At 42.8% G+C, this 22,150-nt stretch overlaps 1 protein-coding gene across 1 annotated transcript in view; it reads right to left on the reverse strand.

Annotated features, from left to right (window-relative positions):
* Positions 1-4,410: 4,410 nt before the first annotated feature.
* CEND1 (cell cycle exit and neuronal differentiation 1) overlaps positions 4,411-22,150 on the reverse strand; it is a 54,685-nt gene continuing 36,945 nt past the window's right edge. The window contains exon 2 of the mRNA XM_019485161.2: positions 4,411-16,178. Coding sequence (XP_019340706.1) covers positions 15,600-16,004 — 405 coding nt within the window. The 5' untranslated portion in view covers positions 16,005-16,178 and the 3' untranslated portion in view covers positions 4,411-15,599. The remainder of the gene's footprint in view (positions 16,179-22,150) is intronic.

Here is a 22,150-nt window from a genome sequence, read left to right on the forward strand (position 1 = left end):
TGGACAGGAGCGTTCCATTTACTACCACTGAATTCCAAAACCATAATACAAATGGCTTTAGCTGGCAGAACAGCTGGCTTTGGCTACACAATGATGTGTTTAATCCCTCCCTTGGCTGATGATTTATTTAATTGTGCAGTTACATTGGGAAAGACACTCTAATGGACTGAGTCCCTTGAACTGGCATAAAGCAGATATCTAAACTATTGGGGGGTTTTCACATCTAAGATTTTTCTAGGGGAAAAAGAGGGAATCTAGAGCCTATTACATCCATAATGGCTGCATACCAGGAACCTCCAGATGCTGAACTGTTACTAGTTTAGCTAAAGCACTTATGCTCTGTGCCTAAGAGATGTAACAGGTTGATGTCCACCGTGGACTAGGCACAGGAGGACAGCTGTAGTGTACATCTGTATGACCTAGTAGAAGAGCAGTTATTGGGCCCACTCCCCCTGGCCAGCTGTATTGTCCTTGACTCAGAACATTTCACCTCAGAGTATGCTAGAGGAATTCCCTGGTGGCCAGATGTGCTGGCTTTGCAAACTCTCTGCACCAACAGAATAACATGAAGGAGCTGTAATACAATGGTATAGGTTGTAGCCATGTTGGTCTAAGGTCATAGGCAGACAAGGTTCTTTGGGTAATTCTGATATCTTTTATTAGACCAACTCAAATAATTGGAAAAATTCTTCTTTGCAAGCTAAAAAATTCTTCTTTGTTCTTGGGTACAAATCCCCTTCATCAAGCCGAGGAAGCATCTGCAGCTAGTTTGTGGTCTTTCTGGATGGAATGAATAGTAAAGAAGTCAGAGGCTGGTAAAATTTACATCTTTACTGACTGCCTATCTTGCATGCCTACCAGCCTGTGGCTTCTTTACTATTCATTCCATCCAGGAAGAGCGCACACCAATTGCAAAGACTTCCTCAGCCTGACGAAGGGGATTTGTACCCAAAAGCTTGCAAAGAAGAATTTGAAGAAGAACTGATGTAACAGAGAATTTTTCCAACTGTTTGAGTTGGTCTAATAAAAGACAGCAGATTTACCCAAAGAACCTTGTCTTCTGTAATACAGTAACACTTCAGGTGCAAATAGATCTGGCTGTCCAACCAAAAGCAAAATTTAGCTGTGAGTTTAGTGCCTTTTAAGGCCAGAATTTTAAGGGCCAAATTCTGACTTGGCATATACCTGTTTACCTCCACAGCAAAGTCAACAGGTTTGTAACAAGAGTCAAATTCAGCTAGATATACAGTCCAATCTTTGCTGGGCCTCCATTTTTTGCACATGCATTACCATGAGAACAATTTGTCATTTGGACTTCTGAGTTCCTGCAAATTGCATGTTTACATGTCCAGCAATGGTGACTGAATAGCAGTTGCAAGTAGCAGGGATGAGTTTGAACTTCTGTGAAGCATTCCCGCGGTGCAGAGTGGAATGGAAATGATCCTTTTATTCCTCTGATGAAACGCACATCTTAAGTGGGGTAGGGGAGATTTTTTCTAGAGTTGACTAGAGTGAATAGTTTTTAAAGGAAAAAATAAGACCTAACACCATAAGTGATTAAAAATGCTGGCTGGGATTTTGTTCTCCTTTCTGTGTAGGAGGTGTGAAAAAGAGAAGAGGAGAAATGATGGAAGAGATGCAAACTGAATCACAGATTATAGCGGGGGGGAGGTGTCTTCAAATAAAACAGCTTTTTCTTTGAATGACCATGAGGCAAAGACAATGATTCAGTCTCTCTGCTGATAACCAGTGCAAAGCTAGTGGTTTTAAGGAAGCTTTCCCCCCTACTCCAATGCTGGGACAAGACTGATCCCAAAGTGCCACTTGGAAAGCTCTTGCTGTTAGTTGCATTGCTGGTAATAGCCCTGTGAATTATCACAGCAGCTAGAAACTGGTGTAGCATAGACATACCCAGGTATTGCAGAGGCTCTCAAGGGCCCTACACCATTTTAAAGTTTCTGTATTTTATTTAGTTATTTTCAACACATTATTTTAATTATTTTTAGCTGTATGCTGGGGCAGTCTCTGGGGGGACCAGTTAATCCAGCTTTGGAACTGCTTAGGGGACTATTACAAAGGCTGTTAGGGTAGCTTGTCATATTTTATGCTTTAAAGTTGCACCTGTTTATAGAGTGGTGAATTATAGCATTGTTTAAAGTTTTCTTTTATATTCAGCCTAAAGTTCTGTATAGCCTCATTGTTATCTGAACTTTTCATTTTGCTGGTGTATGCAATATCAACTGGCCTTGTTTCTTGCAAGCAGCTTATGGCTTTGAGTTTGCTCGCATGTTTCTTTCCTTTTTCTATCACTGTGAGAAGGTTTTCTAACACAACATAGTAATAGTTTTGTTACTAGCTCAAATTAACTGAACTTGGCACTAATCAGCTGAATCAGAGGGATGAAATGATTGGATATGTTAATGAAAGGTGATAAAGGAGACCAATGGACAATGCTTAAAGTAAGACACTGGAAAAAGGCCAAATTAAGAGGTAGGCTCATAATGGGGATGTTGAACAAAGGAATATGCTGACAGGATAAAATAGAAACAATATGCTGACTGCAGAGACCAATCCAAAAGCAAGGAGGGAAAGGAGCCACATTAAAGAAAATAATCAGAGTCAAGTTAAAGAAAAGCATAAAAGGGGGAAGCAAGAAAGTTAAGCATGTCGTTGTCATCATCATCATCATTTACAGCATGAATTCAGCTTTCAACACCTGTCTGGATCATCCCAGCCAACGATGCACTTTTTGCTTCAGGAACTGAGTGGCCGTGTTTTCTGTAAGGCAAAGTAACATCTGGGATTGGGTGAGGTCATTGTACTAAGTGTTTTTTCTTTCTCTGAATATAGAAACTGCTGAGATAATCCTTGTTGTATTAATAAAGTTAGACTTTGATTTTAGGACACTGAGTTGTCTGTGTTCGTCTATCACATCCCATTTAAGGGTTAACTGTGCTTTAACGATCTCTAAGCACTATCTGCTGGTCAGTGGTGTGAACAAAGGCAAAAGAGCCAGGACCACAATCTGGTCCATTTCCTGTGATGAAAACAGCATTGTTTTCTAAATAGCAGCTGCTGTGAATGACACAACCCGCCCTGGAAACAAGTTTCTAGAATTAATTGCTTAGTTAATCTAAATGCTAATTTCCATTGCTGGATATCCCGGCTGGAACCATGGCTCTGTCAGGCTGAACTGTATCGGATGCTGCTGTTTGCTCTAGAACCCTGGCCTGGGCCAGAGCCAGGAATCATTTCTAAACATGGCTACAGTCTACTACACTGATGTCCAAGTGGTTCTCAGGATCACCCTGTTAAAAATTCAGGCAGTGAACCAGAGGAAGGTTTCGTTCCCTCTAATGGAGTTTATCCTTTCCATGGAACATCCTTGCCAGAGACAGCTTCTTTGCCTTCTATGAAATAGTCTGGAAAGAAGACATTTCTCTCATCTTTAATAATAAGCTACAGCTGAATCATGGGAATTTTCAAGGGAAGAGTAAAGAAGAACCTCCAACGTGTTAGAAATGTTACACCCTTCACCTCCAGAGCTGAAGTACCTATGGCCATTTGTACATACCATAAAATTGGTCTTTCCTTAAACCAGCAGTTCCCAATCTGGTACGGGTATCACCAGTAGTACACAGACAACCTGTCAGTGGTACATGTTAACAAATTTATTGTTACCTTATACTACAAAAATTTGCTAGTGGTACTTAAGGTTGTATCATTTTAACTTGGTGGTGCGCAATCTGTCAGAGTTTGCAAACTGCTGCCCTAGACTATTACCTCCTTCTGCCGCCTTATAATGGAGGTCTCATCCACAATGACTTACACTTCTGAAGCTCTCTGTGATCCCAGTGGGAGCAAATGGTTCACAATTACTCCCTTAGGTCATCACATTGGAATGAATGGGCCTGCTCAGGCAACAGTCTTCTCATCAATAGGCATAAGGCAAGAAAGGTGCCACAACCTTTAAAATATTAGATGATTTGCTCTCAAGACCATCACAATGACAGAGGGTGAAAGGTTGACATTTTCTACCAGCAGGCAAGGAAGTTTGGCCTCGTAACAAAGATTTTGGCCTGCAATATAGAAAACCTGTGGTCAGTTCCTTCTACAGGTTTCTAGTAAGATCTTGGTCAAACCACTTACTGCTTTTGACCTCAGCTCCTTACTTATGAAATGGGGATAATAATACTTCTATGCCTGTTCTATATATCAAAATTGTAAGTTAGTTGTGTCAGGGACTGCTTCTTGTTATATATGTATATACCATACCTAGCACTATGAGGCATTGATCTTGGCTGGGGTCTGTGGCAGCTACTAAAATAGTATTAACCCTGAGGGAGGTGCATTTATTACTAAAGAATAAAAAAAGCAGGTTTCAGTCATATACCCAAACACACAGAGATGCTCGCTTTACGAATTATACAATATATATATATATGTGTATATATATATATATATATATATATATAGTTTATTTCACACAATCCTGATAAGAGTTACAGGTGTATTGGGAATCATTTACAGTTTCACAGCATATGGAGTGGCCATACAGCTTCTGATGTGAGTAACATACAGTGTGTCTAGAGTACACATTTCCAATCCACCCACCCGCCATTCACACAATGGGTTTCAAAGCTAATACTAGATTCAGCTACATAGGAAGCCTTGAGAATGCTAGGATACAGCGTTGGGTGTCATACAACACTGTAAGTCACAATGGGACAAGCTAAACTACTTTAGTTTTCAATCTAGTATTTCTAGTCTACCTGCATTATTGCATTTATACGCTTTTTTAAAGTCAAAGTAAATAGAATACTATATGGGAAAGGAAAAATTCTTTACTATTTTAGGATTTGAGCTGCAGCCCATACAAAGTGTCCATAGAAGCATAGACAAGATTATAAATTCAACAAGGTATAAATTAGCTATATAGCTTTGTGTGTAGGTAGGTGTCCATTTCCTCCCAGAAAAATGTATCCAGCAGCACATTGTTTCCAAAAGCAAAAAATCAAACCTGTATGTTAAACACAGGTAAATTATGTGTAAGTGGCAAGCAGATCTGTTTATTTAGGGGGAAAATCAAGGTGTCATTCTGATAATGACTATTTGTTGGAAAAAACTTTTAGGGCCCAATTCAAAGTTCTTTGAAGTCAATGGAAAGACGCCTGCTCTCCTCAGCCCATTCTATACAGTCATATGGCTTCACCTAGTAACGTGCTTGAGTCTTTCCATTGACTTCAGTATGCTATGGATCAGGCCTGTAAGTATTATAGAATAATAATAATAGAAAAGCCCTGTTATCTGACCATCAGGTTCCTTTTCTACATTTTAGTTCCTCTAATAGTGCATAAAGAACTTACACCTATCACTAGAAGATAGTTGGTTTATGTGGAAGGTCTAGGATTGCCCTTTTAAGGATTCCTTACACAGGTTCTATTCAGGGAAGGGTGCCAGGATTAACAGGAGCCACTCAAAACTTAATACAGATTTTTTTTTTATAGACAGGAATTAGGAAAATATCATGAATTCCTTGTTTTTGCTGAACTGCCTCAGACACTTGGGACTGCTTGAAGATACAGTGGCAGAATCTGGTGTATGACTAAGGCCTTGATGACTGTAGACTAAAATAAACATTTCTGTCTCATGGCAAGGCATTATCGCACTGTACTAGCAGCATGCAGGGGGAGACCAAGAAAGGATTTTTTATTCCTGGGATCTTGACCCAGAGTTATAAATGGGCCAGATACAGCCACAAGAAACTGAGGCAGAGTAGTATAGGAAGGCAGCTTTGCGAGGAAGATTGTAGATTTCTGGGTGGGAAGCCAGGAAGGCAGAGTCTATGTAGAGTAAATGGGAGCTAGGAGAGTGTATGAAAATGTGGTTGAGCCAAACTCTTATGCAATCCTAATTCTGTATTGTCATCAAGGCCAGATCTATTTTGTCTGGAAAAAGCAGTGTGGAAGAGGAGACCCTCCTCTTCCACACTTCAGTTTAGCAGGTTCACCATCATCAAGTGTCAGGTGAGTCAACTACAGCATTTGCAGAGCGTGGAGGTTTTAAAAAAACATATGACAATGTGGTAGTCATGGAGGAACCCAAACCATGGAATAGATAAAACCAGGGACTATAATCTTCCAAATCTTTTGCCCATTTGGAGAGTCACCTGACTGAGAAAGTTGTTGCAAGAGCGTATGAATTTGCAACTCGAAGAGAATTTGCAGTTCAACAGCCCTATAGGACAATATGATCTGAGCAGCTGCCAGAAAGAAAATGAAGCTGGCAAACTTTTCTGAGCAGAATTGGAGAACTGTTGTAGTCGTGGACCAGGAAATGAACACAAAAACGTTTTTATTCATAGATTCATAGATTGTTAGGGGCTGGAAGGGACCTTGTAGATCATTGGGTCCCCCTGCGCTAGGCAAGAAAAGACAACTGAGGTCAAGTGACCCCAGCGAGGTGACTGTCCAGTCTCTTATTATTTTTTTCTGTGATATTTTTCATTGCACATCACAAAACATTGGATATCTTTTACATTGGGGTAGCCAACCTGTAGCATGCATGCCACAAGTGGCATATGCAGATTGTTTGTGGCACACAGCAGAATGGGGAAGGAGCAGGGAACACAGGGGCAGATCAGGCAGGGAGCAAAAAGCAGAGGGCAGATTGGGCAAGGGAAGGGGATTGGAGGGACACTTGGAGAGGGTGTGGGGCTTATCTCATGGCATGCTTGCCAAAAAATGTTGGCCCCCACAGTTTTATACACTGGGTGTAATAAAAGATATGATAAAAACGCTTTGTGTGTCAGACTTTTCTGAGCCAAACTGATGCACTGACCTCAAATATGTTATGTTTTGGGAAGGCCAGGGGCAGCATGGTCCATTCACATTAGCTGATTTTCCAAGCCTGGAATGGGGAACTGAGACCAGGAATCTGGCCTCTTTGTGCTCAAGAACCAATAGTGCTGGCATGAGCAATGGTGGCATGAGCAGTACAGGCAGGAATTGTGCCAGCATCCCTCACACAGCTTTGCCAGAAGACCTCAGTCCTGGTCTGCAATCCCTAGTATTTGAGTGGGGGAATTTGGGTGGTGGAGCAGAGCCTGATAGTTATCCCATGGTTTCCTGACATGCAATTGTGAGGACAAGAATGAGACTCAAACTACTATCTTAATAGTGTAAGGTGCTTCATGTTCCCAAATTCTGTTGATTTTAATGGGAGTAAAAGGTATGCAGCAGCTCACAAGCTAGGGCCTTAATACTTACAAGTGACCTCTAGTACCAATAGCTGATGAAAAGCTTGTGCATGCCCCCCTTGTGCCATCAAGACACTTATGTATATCTGTCAGCTTAACTTTGGCTTGTCTTTGGGAGGACTGTAAAAAAAAAATCTGCCTCTGCATTTGTGAGGAGCACAAGAATCCATAGAGCCCTGGGGGAACCGCACCTGGAAAGCTACCTAAGAACATAACAGGAAAGTGAGAAGACACGGCAAGAGACAAATGTTTCAAAAGTTGGAGAACAAGCCACCAAGGATAAGAAAAGACCTGTACAGGTAGTGTATATCAAGGTAACTCCACTGACATCAGGGAGCTCTGCCATTTTATTCCAGTTGAGTATCATGTGTGTGTAATGCAGAAGAGAGATATGGGGAAATAAGAGGGAATTTGGTCATGGTCTATGACTATCTTGTAATTAATGGTAGTCAGTCAGCAATTGTACGGTTGAAAGAGCCCTCAAAGTTCACTGACAAAAACCCTTTCAACATAGGTACATCCAGACAGTTGGTTATCCTGTCTCCTCTTGAAAATTACCAGTGCAAAAGATCCCACACCTTCCTTAGGCTGTGACCAATTTATTCCCAGAGGACTGCTGGAAAAGGAGCAATGACCTGAAACAAAGGAGGAAAAAGTTCTTAACTGTTAGAGCTACTGTGCAGTGAAAATAGTTTCTCGAGGGCAGAGGCTCAAAGCTCCATCATTAGAGATAATTAAAGACTCTTTGGCATGGCAAATGAGGAATGGAAATGATGTATCAAGCAGTCCAGTCAAGGCATTAGATGGAATGACACACGTGGCCTTTCCTGGGCTGTCTCCAAGTCAGACTGCAATCTCCTTATGTTGAACAGTACTTTGCATCATGACTAGTACCCCTGAATTCAAAAGTATCAACCTAGCCCTCTGAAAGGAACAATAACCTGCTTGATATGTCAAGATTAAATGTTACCTTGTCATCTGCCACAAGCAAAACACAAGAACTAAGGTTTCCCAGTTTATGCTCCATGACGAGGAAAGAAAATTAATGTGCTCTTAACAGTATTAAATCAGTATTTGCTTAAAAAAAGATTGACTCAGAACTGGGGAGGAAGAGTTTTTAAAGTTGATAGGCCAAGAAAAGTAATTCCAGTCTAAGGTTTCAGATTGCTTATGGAGATTTTTTCAAAATATAGATGTATGATTTCAGGAAGGAGTAACCCAGCAGGTGTAAATGAAGCAGTAATATTTGATGTATAGTTCTGGAAGCATACTCTTCACATTCTCTACTTATGGCCTCCTGGGAGGTCCATGGGATCAGTTATCCTCAGCAGATAGAATATGAAATGAGTGAGTGCTGCACATGAGGACAATTTGAAAGATGCAGACCTAATGTTTCTATTTGTTATTCCTTAAGAGTGAATTTAACTCATAGATTTCATAGACATTAGGGCTGGAAGGGACCTCGGAAGATCATCGAGTCCAGCCCCCCGCCCAAAGGGCAGGAAGTCAGCTGGGGTCATAGGATCCCAGCAAGATAAGCACCCAGTTTCATCAATGAAGGCGCTTGAACAACCTCCGGTGGCAGGCTGTTCCAGACCTTGGGGGCTCGGACAGTAAAGAAATTCTTCCTTATGTCCAGCCTGAAACGATCTTGTAGTAGTTTGTGACCATTCGTCCTCGTCATCCCTTGGGATGACTCAACACAAAGGCCTTCCTCACTTTTCAGGTGGGGAATTGTGGGATATGAGATATACAGAGTTTAGCACAAATCCTCAGCATAAGTGCATTTCACCATGAGAACCAAACTCCAGTGGTCTAAATCCCAGGCAATTCTATTCAGTTCAGCCCCAGCTTCATGACTTACCCTCCCATTTTAATTTTGATATATAATTTTGGTCATTTATGCCAGATGCAACCACTCCTCACACTGAGGAGCATGTGACTCCTAAAGTGGAACTTGGTAAATCAATGAACAAGATGAGATGGAAATGGTTGCCTGCCATAGCAAAATTCTGGTTTTGGGGATGTAGGAGGTCCCTTCTCATCCTGTATTCCTGTGCAAACAAGATTACCTGTAGAGAAAAGTGCTCTTGGCCTGGATAAAGCTACTAGAATTTGCCCCTTGATTACCTGATTTAGAAACCAGTGAATCACAAAATGGATTGATTAGGCTTTAATTTCTCATAGCATATTTTCATGGCACATCATAAGGACAGAAACAGGATCCTCAAAAAGATCTTCTCAATATGCTGTCCTTAGCTGGTAATCTTGCAGTCTCTCTTCATCTCTTTATTATGCTTATGCAGTTAAATCTGAGAATTTTTTAAGGTTATGGTTTTTAAACTGTACCCTTAACAACCAAATAAGGGTAATGAGAACATACATTGCAAAGAAATTACCAAAGTGTAACTTGTTCAGTTTAGAAGTAAGTATTAATCCTCATATTCACTTCAGAAGAAACAAAAAATGAATGGACAGATGATAAAAAATTAATAGACCAAACCAGAGTACTCTGCCAAAGTTTAGTTCGTGTGGTAGGTTAAAAGAATGGTGCTGGGTACTTTTTCTCTATTTTTAATCCCCATTGTTGCTGATATTCCCTTACAGAAAACCTTAACATGAATTTTCTTATAAAACAGGTAGAAACTTTTAATATTTTAACTGTTCAGCAAAGTTTCTAAATGTAAAAAAGGGGAAAAAGTATGTCAAAACCTCATAATTGCTTTCTAACCATCTATAGAGCTGGCCAACATTTTTTTTTAAATTTAAATTACTTTTCAGAAATAAGGGGAAAGAAATTTTCCCTTCTTTTTGTATCAGCTCTAGTTTCTTAGTTTATTATATTGTTAGACAAGCATCAGTTAAAATACTGGCATAGATGTAAGCATGGAATTTGTTAGCTGATACCCAGATAAGACCTCCTTCCCGGCTAGCAGAAGGAACAGAATATTTTCAGGGATCTCACAATAAATGTGGGCTACTGCTTTAGTTTTCAGCTATAGAGTGACCTACAGTTGTATACTGGTTATCAAACCTAGATCTAGAACTACATCTACAACTTACTGAAATCAATGGAAAGACTCCCCTGGACTTCACTGGTTTCTTGATGATGCCCCTCAAGCCTTGCTTCAACAAAGACTTTAAGCTCATGGCTAATATTAACACTGATATCAATGGAATTAACTTAGGAAGTTAAGCATGTTTTTAAGTGTTTTAGTGAAGCAAGGCCTAAATGAGGGAGAAAGCACCTAATAGAATGTATTCATGCCACGCTGAAAATATATTGTCACAGCAGTGGCAGCCTTAAGGTTGTTGGGGCCCTGGGCAAAAGAGTCATTTAACCTGCCTTAGAGGCTTAATTTTGATGATCTATAAGCAAGCCAGACATTTGTTGCAAAATTTTGGGGCCCTCTAAAGTGTGGTTGCGGTCAACCACTTTGCTCCCCTCTAAGGCCACCACTGGTCACAGTACCCCGTGGGCTCCTACATTTGACTCCAGCTCACAGCAAATCTGTTAAGAGTAAAGGAAATGATCCAAAGGACATTTAAGTCAATGGGAAGAGGAAGAAAAAATGTTCAATTTCAGCTGGAGAGGGAAAACTAAATGATCCAGGAGATAAAAACCACGACCTTGCATTAAGCGGAAAGGTGTGGTGCCTACAACACAGACCAGATCATAACTGGTTATTAAGTTTTAATGAATGCTGAATTTTTTACTGCAAAGTTGGTATAATTAGTTTCTTAGATTTCTAATATATAAACGTAATCAAATGAGTAAACTAGCAATCTAGATCCCTTCAAATCCCAAGCACAGAATCTTATCAGTTTTGAGCTTTAATCCATACTCCTCACTATAAGGACCTCATATTACAAACACAACACAAAAATAACATCAAGCAAACAACGGCATGTGATCATCAGTGCTGCTGCAGTACAGGACAACTAATTATTTAGCATAGCAAGTTCATTCATTCGCCTTTCACTTCTCAACAACTTGAGTTTCAGTCTGTCTCCAGTTTCCTAGAGAAATGAACTTGCTCTTCTCAGTCTAGTTCTCACTGGATTTGCTCCTACATGAAACCACCAAACAGCCTGGCACAATAAGACATAGCAGACGACATTTCCTAAAGACGGGTAGTTCAAAGCGAGGACAAGAATGCATTGGCACAGCTGTGTGTTTAGAAGCCTGCATGGCACCTACTTGTGATATATCTGACTCAAATCAACACTAGTTCTACACTCTTATAAGCACTATGATACATTACAGTACATTCCAAAATATTCTAAAAGAGGAAACACCTTTTTCAAAGTGAGTCACACAAGTGGCTCCTTTGTGGAGGGAAGGTGTAGTCATTTTCAGCTTCTAGAGCGGTGGTTCTCAACCTGTGGTCCGCAGGCTGCATGCAGCCCAATCAGCACATTGCTGTGGCCCATATGACATCCTATGAAAACATATTTAAAATGGATACACAGGAAGTAAGTTGTGTAGGTGCGGCCCATGAAACATGTTGAGCTGCAAGTGTGGTCCACTATGGGAAATAGGTTGAGAACCACTGTTCTAGAGCAATGGGGGTACTGTACATTCAACGGTTTGTTAGCTACATATTCTTTTAGTGGCAAGAAACCATGATCAAAAAATATTTTGGGGTCCTTCATGGCAGAAATATGAATCATACCAAAGAAGGGGGGGGAGGGGAGGAGGAGGGAGAAAGAGTGAGAACATGGACACTTTGTTTGAATGCAGTGAACAAATAAAGGATATTCACATTTTTTAAAGAAAAAGAATATGCGTCATTGGGGCTTTACCAATCCAGCAATAATATATATATATGTATATACACAAATATACATACATATACATATATATGCAGCATACTTGAAGAGGGCAGGGGGTGTATACATATCCACAGAAAATATAGGTGTTTCGTAATAGCAAAAGGCCTGGGTTCTGCAGAATGATTCTTGACAGTGGAGAACAGTGTCCAGCAATGCCATTAAGTGAATGATTCCCTTATAGACATAAGCTATTATACCACTGCAAGGCAAGGGTTTTTTTTAAGACGATAAGCTGTAGTCCCACCCCCATCACCATCTCCTATGTTTCAATTATCTCCCCATCCTTTTTCAAGATCAACTTACTGCTCTAGCACTACGGAAAGACCTGGATCCAAATCTTGCCTTTGAACGTTTTGGAAACCTGTTCAAATGTGGATGGAAAATTTGTGGCTCAGGCCCATCTCATCTTACAACATTTCCTCCCTTGGTTTTCCCAAGACTATTCCAGCCAAATTAAGCACACGTTTAAAAAGAAAAAAGAAAAAATCAAAAGAGAGGCTCTCAGGAAACATCTGATGTTTCTTTGTCTGCCTTGGAAGGTCAAAGCAGGGAGTGGGAAATCTATGAGTCTTTCCACACCCTCTCTGCTGGTAAATGCACGTTATAACCAAATGGGAGAATAACAGAGAGGAATGTACCTCTTGAAGAGGTCATTTCCATTTGAAACTAGAAATCTTTCAGCTTTATCAACACTACAAGTCCACAGACTGTGTGGACAGACTAGATAATTGTTACTAGCTCTTCACCATCTCAAATGTGTCTATTTGGTGCTTGCTACTGAGTCTCCTTCTCCATTTTCATTTTTTTGCCCTCCCCAGCTTCACAGTAATAATTTAACATCTGAGCACCTGCAACACATCATGGAGAAAAAATAGCAAGGAAATGCTATTCAAGAAACAAGCAGTCAATAACAACAAGGCTTGATATTAATAAGGAGTCCTCCTATGGTATAGCTAGTATATTCTTACTATGGCTTTCTCATAGGCTTCTCATGTAACATTAAAGAAGGGAGTGGTTTACAAAGTAAATATTTAAAGTGGGAAATAACAACATAAGAGAAAGTGTGCTAGCACGCCCACCGACTTTAAACATGGCAGCTGTTAGCACTGACTTCATCAGCATCGCAATCCTGACTATATTGCATCAGTCTGTGCACTGGAAAAGAACAAATATATACATATATGTAAGTTAAAAACTCAGAAATACACAACCATTTGGGCATTAAGAGATAACCTTTTACACTGATGGAGGTTGTAGACACCTGGGAATATTTTGGGAGTCCTGTTGAGCAGCAGAGGTGAAAAATGAGGTTCACTGAGGGGCAGGGTGTCCATGCAAAGGTTTAGTTTTGGGCACTTATTTTTTATGAGACAACCATTATAAGAACATGAGCCTAACACAACATGGACCCTTGCCCAGCTTTAGGCATCCTGCAATTGCAGGGTAGAGACTATCTTAAATGCTGGCCCTGGTAGGAAGACAAAGGAATTTGTAAAGAAGCTGTGCTGAAACGTTTAGTTTAAGTGAGCCCCGGGTATTTAGCAGGCTGAATTCAGAGGTGTTTCTAGGGAAACTGGGTCAGAAACATATGAATTGCCTGACTGGACCATACACATGGACCATCTAGTCTCATAGTGGTTACACTAGATATTTCAGAGGATAATGCAAGGAACTAAGAATTTTGGCAGACTTTTGTGCCTTCACATCCTCCTTATAACCACATAGACTTCCTTATACTAGGGGTCCCTTGCAGATATATACCTTACATGCCTCCCTACTGAATTTAACCCATTTTCTCTGGTTATTGTGTGCCATCTGCAAAACTGGCATAATACTCATAGTTAGCAGACTCATGGAAGAGCAGGTATCACTGTCATGCTCCAGCAATTCTATGTCATTCTATTCTGACCCCTTTTAAGAACAACACCTTGGCAAAAAAATCATTTACAGATTCTGGCAAGAGCAGCAGGAAATGTGGCTCCTCATGGATGCTGTTGATTTGAAAAGGTCACTCAGCCCTCAGAATAACTGTGTATGGCCAGTGCTCTCCATGTCACAAGAAGGACATGAGTGAATGTGTTAAATCAAGCCACCACTCTCTCAACACCCTTTCTTCATTCCTCCCTTCCTTACAGTCTGATTTTTAGATTTCGGGTTCCTCAATAACAAAACCAAGCTGTTCTGCACCTGATCATTGGGAAATTGTTTCCATTTTCAAACCATGGATGTCTCATATTTTCCTGGTAAATTTAAGAAAGAAAGAAGCAAAATCTTTTCTAGAACAAATCTGTTTTTACCACTCAGGCATATGGTTTTCCTGACATAAAAAGGCCATGTTATTTTGTGCCACTTGCCCTGAAAGCCAGGTGTTGGTTGTCTTCCTTTTCTTTAACATTCTTAACTGATGGGGAAAGGTCAGCCTTTTTTGGAAAAGCCCTAGAATAAAGAGCCTGATCCAAAACCCACCAAAATTAATGGAAAGACTCTGGATGACTACAGAGGGATTTGGTGCAAGTCCTTAAAGGTCTACTAAGGCCAGCTCAAGTTTGTCAAATGCTGTGGCCTAAACAATATCTCCCCCCTCATTCTCTTGAGAGGGACTGCCCAAACTTTGCCCTTATAACCTTCTCTGAGTTGACAAATTGTTGGGGTCCTGAAGGCATGAAATTGTCCTTTGTATGACTAAAGATAGAGTGGGGCTTCCAGCTTTGCATGTGGTCTCCGTGGACTGCAGCCTACACTGTAGATCTCAGTGGATCACACTGGCCCCTTGAGCTTCATGGTAGCTGCTCCTGGCCCTGGTTTGCATCTCAGGCAGAGAAAGGGTGCCTTCTTTCCATGAGATCCACAAGCCTCTATGTCCTGTTGGGATCTCAGCCTGTGGCTATGGTATACTTTTGTTACTTTGCTTGGTTTTTCTTTTAAGGTAGGTCGATGAGCATTAGATGCACAGTGTACCCATTAGATATCACTATAAGCTGTCTGAGCAAGGGGCTGCCTCCTCTTATCCAACATACACCTGGAGTGCTATATTAACAATATACCACAATAATGAATGAACTGGGTCTCAGTACTATTCCCCTTCCTTTCATCATCTCCTCTACCACAACTCTACCGAAAAAACCAAATACTAAAGTGAGGACTTTGGATGGGATGTAGACTTGAAAATGGGGAAAGTGAGGACTCTTCTGGAGAGGACAGCAGGGCGGGGAGGGGACACCATCATTTACACTGATCAGGAGAAGCTGTAATCAATACACAGTGGTACAAGCCAATTTCTATTACATGAGAGAACACATTGAGTGCATGGTGATCCCACACTTAGGTTGAACGGGCACATCTGTCTTGAGCAAGCCTTTTGGAGTTGGTGGTGGTGTTGTAATTGCCTATCTAGCTCTCTCTCTATAGATATAAGTATAGATATGTATAGAATTTACTGCATGCATTTTTCTCAAAAAGAGCTGTACAATTGATACGGTTCCTCTCCCCCACCCTTTCTTGGTCTTCATTTTTTCCGGGCTAGGAACACCACACCCAGAATCACAGCGATAGCAGCCACTGCCACCCCTCCAACGACGATCAAGGGCTTCATATTGTCGAAGATGCTGCCTGGGGACTCCTCGGTGCTGTCTCCCTTATGCTCAGAGTCAGAGGACTGGCTGGTGGCCTCTGGGGTCTCCGTGGCTGCTGAGCTAGGTTTCAGATTGCTGTGGTTGTTTGCCACAGCAGCCTCGCTGGCTGCCTTCTTCGTTGTAGTGGTGGTGGGGACAGGGGCGGGCTGCTCCTTGGAGGGGGTCTCCTTCTTGTCTGCATTTGTGGCAGGCCCAGGATTGGGTTTCTCTGGCTTCCCTGTGCTGGTGGCCTTGATGTCAGATTTGCCTCCACTGCGTGTGGTTCCTTTGGACTCCATCCCTACCAGGGTTATGAGGAAGTGACCTCACCAGCAGGCTCTTGGGGAAGGTTTCAGAATGCTTCCCTCACCAGATGAAGGACACAGGACACAGATCCCTTAACCCCTTGATGGCGTTGTCCCAGGTTGTTTCTCACCTCAGGCACTAGATTTTATCTGGACATGATATAGACCCTGGAAGAACAAATAGAGAAATGAGAAGTGAGTGAACAGGATGCTCAGGGCAACAGAAGTAAGAGCTAATGAGGGCAGCTTTTACACCCAGAAGGAGAAAAACAGGATGGCTAGACAGTAAATTCTCTATTGTACAGGAGTATAGTGTATAGGAAAATGTGGCCCTGTCTCCTGATCTGGGCCTGTTTGACGTTAATAGCAATACAGACAGAAGGAAAGAAACATAAATGAACAGTTCAACAGAGCCTACATTAACCTCTGCAGTGGCTCAGGCTGCTGAAGGCAGGACAGGACAGTGGCATATATCCCACTGTGCTGTCCCACTGTGATGCAATCCAAATGTACCTCCTTCTCTGGGAGTAGAGGAGGCATCGGTTCTTGAAAATCTTAGTTTACCCACTCAGTACTGATGGAGGACCCAGCTTAAGAAACCTGCCTCCCTTGGGGTTGGTGAGTTTAAACTAGCCATGCAAAAAAATCCTACTTGTCCAGGGAAAGTAATTTATTTTAGCGGGCCAATTAAAATATCAAAAGTCTCTACTTATAACCATTATCAAATTCAGGGCAAGGAAGCTAGCTGAAATGATTGTCTCCCTAGTTTACATCAGTTCTGTTGCTGTCCACCTGCTTTGCACTGGTAAGTGAATACCCCTTGCAAATTGAGCAAAGATCTTACCCTGTAGTGTTGACAATCCAGCAATGCCACATGATCTGAGCACAGGGTTGATATTGAAGAACAAGGCTATGATTTGCACACAGTAGTGTTTAGTGAATTTCATGGCAAAGGTGCGTGGGTGTTGGGGGCAAAGCAATATTTAATCAAAAGGTTACCAGTTTATCCTCTTTCCATTACAACAATATACCTAACAGTCCTCCAATAACTCCACCAAGCACATTTCCCTTAGTAGTGCACTGCCTCATGGGAATTGTAGTTTGCAGGGCCAATGCTCCCTTTCTTCCCTCTAGGCTGAGATTCCTGCCTGAACTACAGCTCAGAAGGCAGTGTAGATATAGCTCCCATGATGTACTGTGGGTTCACTTCTCACTGAATGGTGAGGTGCATTATGTGAGAGTCTGATAAGTACATAAAAGCGTGTGAGACTGCATTATGTGAGGGTATGTGAGAGTGCATTATGCAAGAGTCTGATGCAAACATGTGCATCAATGGAGAGGTTGGGTATTGATGTAAGTGCATAAAATAAGGGATCCACTGGGCTAGATGTGTGTTACAGCCATTTGCAGAGTTTCACAGACTTTCTTCCAACTCATGGGTTTTATGACAAATTCATATCCTTACCCAGAGCACTGAGTTTTAGTCTCAGTTCTGAGAATGATTTCTCTGTAGCCCTTATCACAGGGGTGGGCAAAATGTGGCCTGCGGGCTGGATGCAGCCCACCAGGCCATTCTATCAGGCCCGCGGGGCCCCTAAAAATTTTAGAAAATTAATATTTATCTGCCTAGGGATGTCCATCATGTGGCCCTAGATGGCTTGCCAAAACCCAGTAAGTGGCCCTCCGCCCAAAATAATTGCCTGCCCCTGCCTTATCAGGTCACTTAGCCAATATCTACAAGAGATCTTGTAAGCTTTCTTACATCTGTTTAAAACAGGTGACCAGCTTGTCTTGAACAAGTATATAAAGAGATTCAGATTAGACTTCATTTTTTTGCCCGAGTTTCCCTATCTGTAATATGTATCATTACTATGATGATGATTATTATTTGTATTACCATAGCACCTAAGAATACTCATCCTACACCAAGAGGCCACTCTTCAAATAGAAAGCAAAAAGTCAGTCTCTGCCCCAGAGCTTAAAGCCTAAGTACAATATGAGATATAACAGACAGCTATGGACACAGGAAAGAACACAATGAGACAACATGGGTCAGGATACTTGGTAATAGTCATAGTACAAAGCAGGGTAGATGTGCACTTTACACACTAACCAAAGTAGATGTTGTATCTCTCTATATAAAATCTTTCATGAGCTGAAGCTGATTGCAACAGATGTTGAGCTTCAACTTGTGAAAGCTTGTGCTTATATATATATATATATATATATATATATATATATATATCTATATCTGTTTTCTCTGAGCATAGACCAGTCCTCTAACTCCAGGCAAAAAAATGAAGTCTAGTCTGAATCTGTGCATATACTTGCATATATATATATATATATTTTTTATATATATATATATATATATATATATAAAAAAAATAGAGAAATGTACACACACACACGTATATATATAAGCACAAGCTTTCACAAGTTGAAGCTCAGCAGCTGATCAGCATCACACACACACACACACACACACACACACACACACACTTTGGTTAGTCTACAAGGTGCAAATCCACCATGCATTTTACGTGACTTCATGGCTCGCTACCATGTCTCAATAGTTACAGTAAACCAGATGCTTAAACTTCATCAAGGTTTTTGTTTGTTTTGGTAGGAATCATAAAGGGGAGTTTCAAGGGGGGATTTGTCAGAGTGCAATAGAATAACTAGAACTCTTGGTTTTTTGTATGTCTTTTTGTCTCAGACCAACACAGCTACCAAATACACCCCTGATAGAATAACTGTGTGAGTTTTTATGGAAAACTTGTCCCAGATGTGGACATTGCCCACACACCAAAAATTTGGAGAAAATATGGAACACAGTTGCAAATCAGCCCCAAGGGGAACATGAGGTTCAGTGAGCTCACAGGCAAACCGAGCTTCAGAAGGAAACAAAAATCAACAGGACAAGGAGCCCTAAGTAATGGGCAGGTGAATGTAGCAATGGCATACCAGGCTCATGTCCCAGCAGAAGAAAAAGAAAGGCAGCTGCCAGCCAGAGCATGATCCAGGTTGCAGGGTGTCAGCCACACGCCAGGCAAATAATGAGTCCGCAGGTGGCAGTGGGGAGATCTGAGCAGCCTGCCTCATTATCTCCACACTGACCTTCAGCACTGCCAGGACCCTGCCGAGAGCTTTCTACCAGCTAAGTGAAATATGAACTTATTAACACATCTCACTTACAACAAGAGGCTCCTGGGAAACCTTCCCAGCCTGTCTTGCACTTTTGCTCTGCAAAAGCCCACTGAGTTCAAAAGTCTCAGATATCAATGGGGTGGGAGTTTGTCTTCTCAGTCCCCAGTTTATAAGGGTCTGCAGTGGTTAGTGACTTTTCTATGCAATAGTCCACGATTCTCCCCTGCTCTCTGGGAAATGCACAATCCACGTTTTAGCTGCTTTACCTCCACTCACAAAGCAAATAGGGGCTGGAATAAAAACTTCCGAAGGCATGAAGGAGCTGCAAAGAGGCCAGCTACTTGTTGCCAGGTTTTAGATAGAAACCTACTGTTCTGCAGCTGTCTGTTTCTTGTGGGATAGCCACCATCTTGGCCAACACCAGGCACTGAGTTAGGGACATCCAGAACCACATGCATGAGCCTGTGCAGCTTAAACTCTGTGTCAGTCTCTCAGCCTTTGTCCCTCATCCATAACACCAAAGGGGCGACATACTTCATCCTGACAGAACAGCTTATGTGAAACTGAAGCCCACAGCAACACAGGTTCCAGATAGTCCTCCAATTTATGGACCACTGCTGTCTTTGCCAAAACCAAGATGTGGATCAAAAAGCTCCAGAGGTGAAAGCATGTCTCTTCAGTTTGAGCTATAAATCCACATGCTCCTGGGCTCGGGCATAGAGACGAATGGGTGGGGGCAAGACACGGGACACACCTGACCAGTGGGATCCAACTGGCATCGGTCCAATTCTCAGCAGGGTAAATCAACTGTAAGGAGATTCATGCTGCAGAGTCACGATGACATCCAGAACCTGAGTTAGCTCTTTTGATGCTAGCTCTGCGATCTCTACACTGCACTGGAATCTGCAGTGCAGACATACCCTGAGCTGTGCTGTAGACACCGCTCCTTCCTGGTTTAAGTTAAGTTTACACCTGTCCCTAATCAGAGTGTCCTGCCTAGGCCTGGCCACCCCACTCCCCTTCAGCTCAGCATTGCGAAAGGGAAGGGCAGGCTGCTCTAGCACCCTCCCAGCTTCTAGCCCGAGCCACTGCAGGCATGTGCCTGCATTTCCTCAGTCCAGAGGAAATGTTTGTACAGTTGCAAACCAGTTCAACCTAGGCAGGTTAGACTAGCCTGCAAAGATTAAATTAATTCAGGCTCAGGCATTTGAATATCTGTCCCTAGCCCTATAGGAACTAGAGCAAAACCCACAAACGTCCTTCATATAGAGGATACTTCTATATAATGTCCAGGATAAGCCCAGGAACACTGCCAAGAAACATGCCCCTCCACAGTGACCAACTTCCAGGGAACAAAATCCAGGACATAGTCCCAGAGGCTCCACAGACAGGAATGAGCAGCTGTGCAATTGCTGGTTAGCAGTCAGTTTTGGGGGCCCCATGAAATTGCATGGTTACAAATGGTGGTCCTAATCTGAATATCCCCTTTCAGGAAGTTCTCAGGGATCTCAAAACATGACCCTGAAATTTAGGACTGTCCTTGAAAAATGCAGGTTTGGTTGCTTTATGCTCCACTTACTCACTCCAGCACCCTGCTTGCCAAATGAGGCGATGTAGCCACTGCAGAGGAACCCTGAGCATGTGCCCAGAGGTACTCTCAGGCCCTCTCTTGGGAATGCTTACTGGCTGCTCTAATATAGCCACATGACCTTATTTGCAGAATTTGGTACAAACAGAGCAAGAGGGCAGAGTATACATCTCGGTGGCACTTCTGGGCTCACCATAGCGACGAGCCTAGAGTCTTTACACAGCCATCAGATGGCACAACTTCTGGTTCAAGGTGCACCACTACATCGGTGTGATATCAGATCGGCACTGATATAAAGAAAATTTTCTACATTGGAAATCGGCCTGATGCAGCCAATAATTAGTCTGATAAGTGCCCGTGAAAACGCACAGCCACAGCACAGCACGTAGGCAGTGAGGAGCAGAGCCAGCAGTGTGGAGAGCTGTGTGCAGCTGGTAAGTTTAGTGTGGTGGGAGGGAACAGGAGAGGGGGAGGGAAGGGGTGTGGGGGGTCAGATCAAGGACCACATGGTGAGGGAGGGTGTGGGGCTGGGGTGGACATGGGATGGAGACATGGCTTGTCCAGGGAGTACAGGAAGGAATGGGGGATGGCTCCCCCTGCTGCATGTCGCTCATCCATTGCTCACCTGGCAGCTCCCACTGCTGCTCCTGCCACTTGTCCAGGATGGCATGGCGGGGAGGGGGCATGTGGCCCTGGATCTGTGTAGCCGGGAAGAGCCCAGTGCAGGCCCAGCCCCAGCCCACCCTGCCCTGTGCAGATCTGGGGGCACATCCCCTGCCCCCCCCATGCTCTCCCGGTTGAGTGGTAGGAGCAGCAGCAGGAGCCACAAGACAAGCACCAGATGAGCTGCGTGCAGTGGTGGGAGCAGCCCCTCCTTCCTGTGCCCCTCACATGACCCGTGGCTCTGTCCTGTGCCCACCCCAGCCCCAGCCCGCAGCTGCAGCCTGCCCTGCAGAGCTGTGGGGGGCACACAGCCCCCCTGCCCCCTGGATGAGCCGCTTGCAGCTCTGTCCCATACCCTTCCCCGCCTTGGCTGGGCAGCATCTGCCCCAGCCCCAACCCCACTCCCTCCCTCACTACAGGGGCCTCGATCTGCCCCCCTCCCACACTCCTTCCACCACACCGGACTTACCAGCTGGATGCAGCTTTTCAAGCTGAAGAGCTGCATATTGAAAATCAGATCGGTATTGGTGGATATGACTCCTTTAAAATTGACTATTGGTATCGCCCCAAAAATCTCTATCGGTGCACCCCTACTTTTGGTCACAGTTAACTAGGTTTGTCTTTGAAGTGGTGATATCAAGGATAAATGCTTGGTATTCCACTACCAGGCTTCACAGCCAGTTGGTTCACTAAGAGAACCACTACTCTTTTTCTATTTTCCAATTGTCCAGACAAAGGA

Source organism: Alligator mississippiensis, chromosome 2 (genome assembly GCF_030867095.1).
Source record: "Alligator mississippiensis isolate rAllMis1 chromosome 2, rAllMis1, whole genome shotgun sequence".
Lineage (NCBI taxonomy): Eukaryota > Metazoa > Chordata > Crocodylia > Alligatoridae > Alligator > Alligator mississippiensis.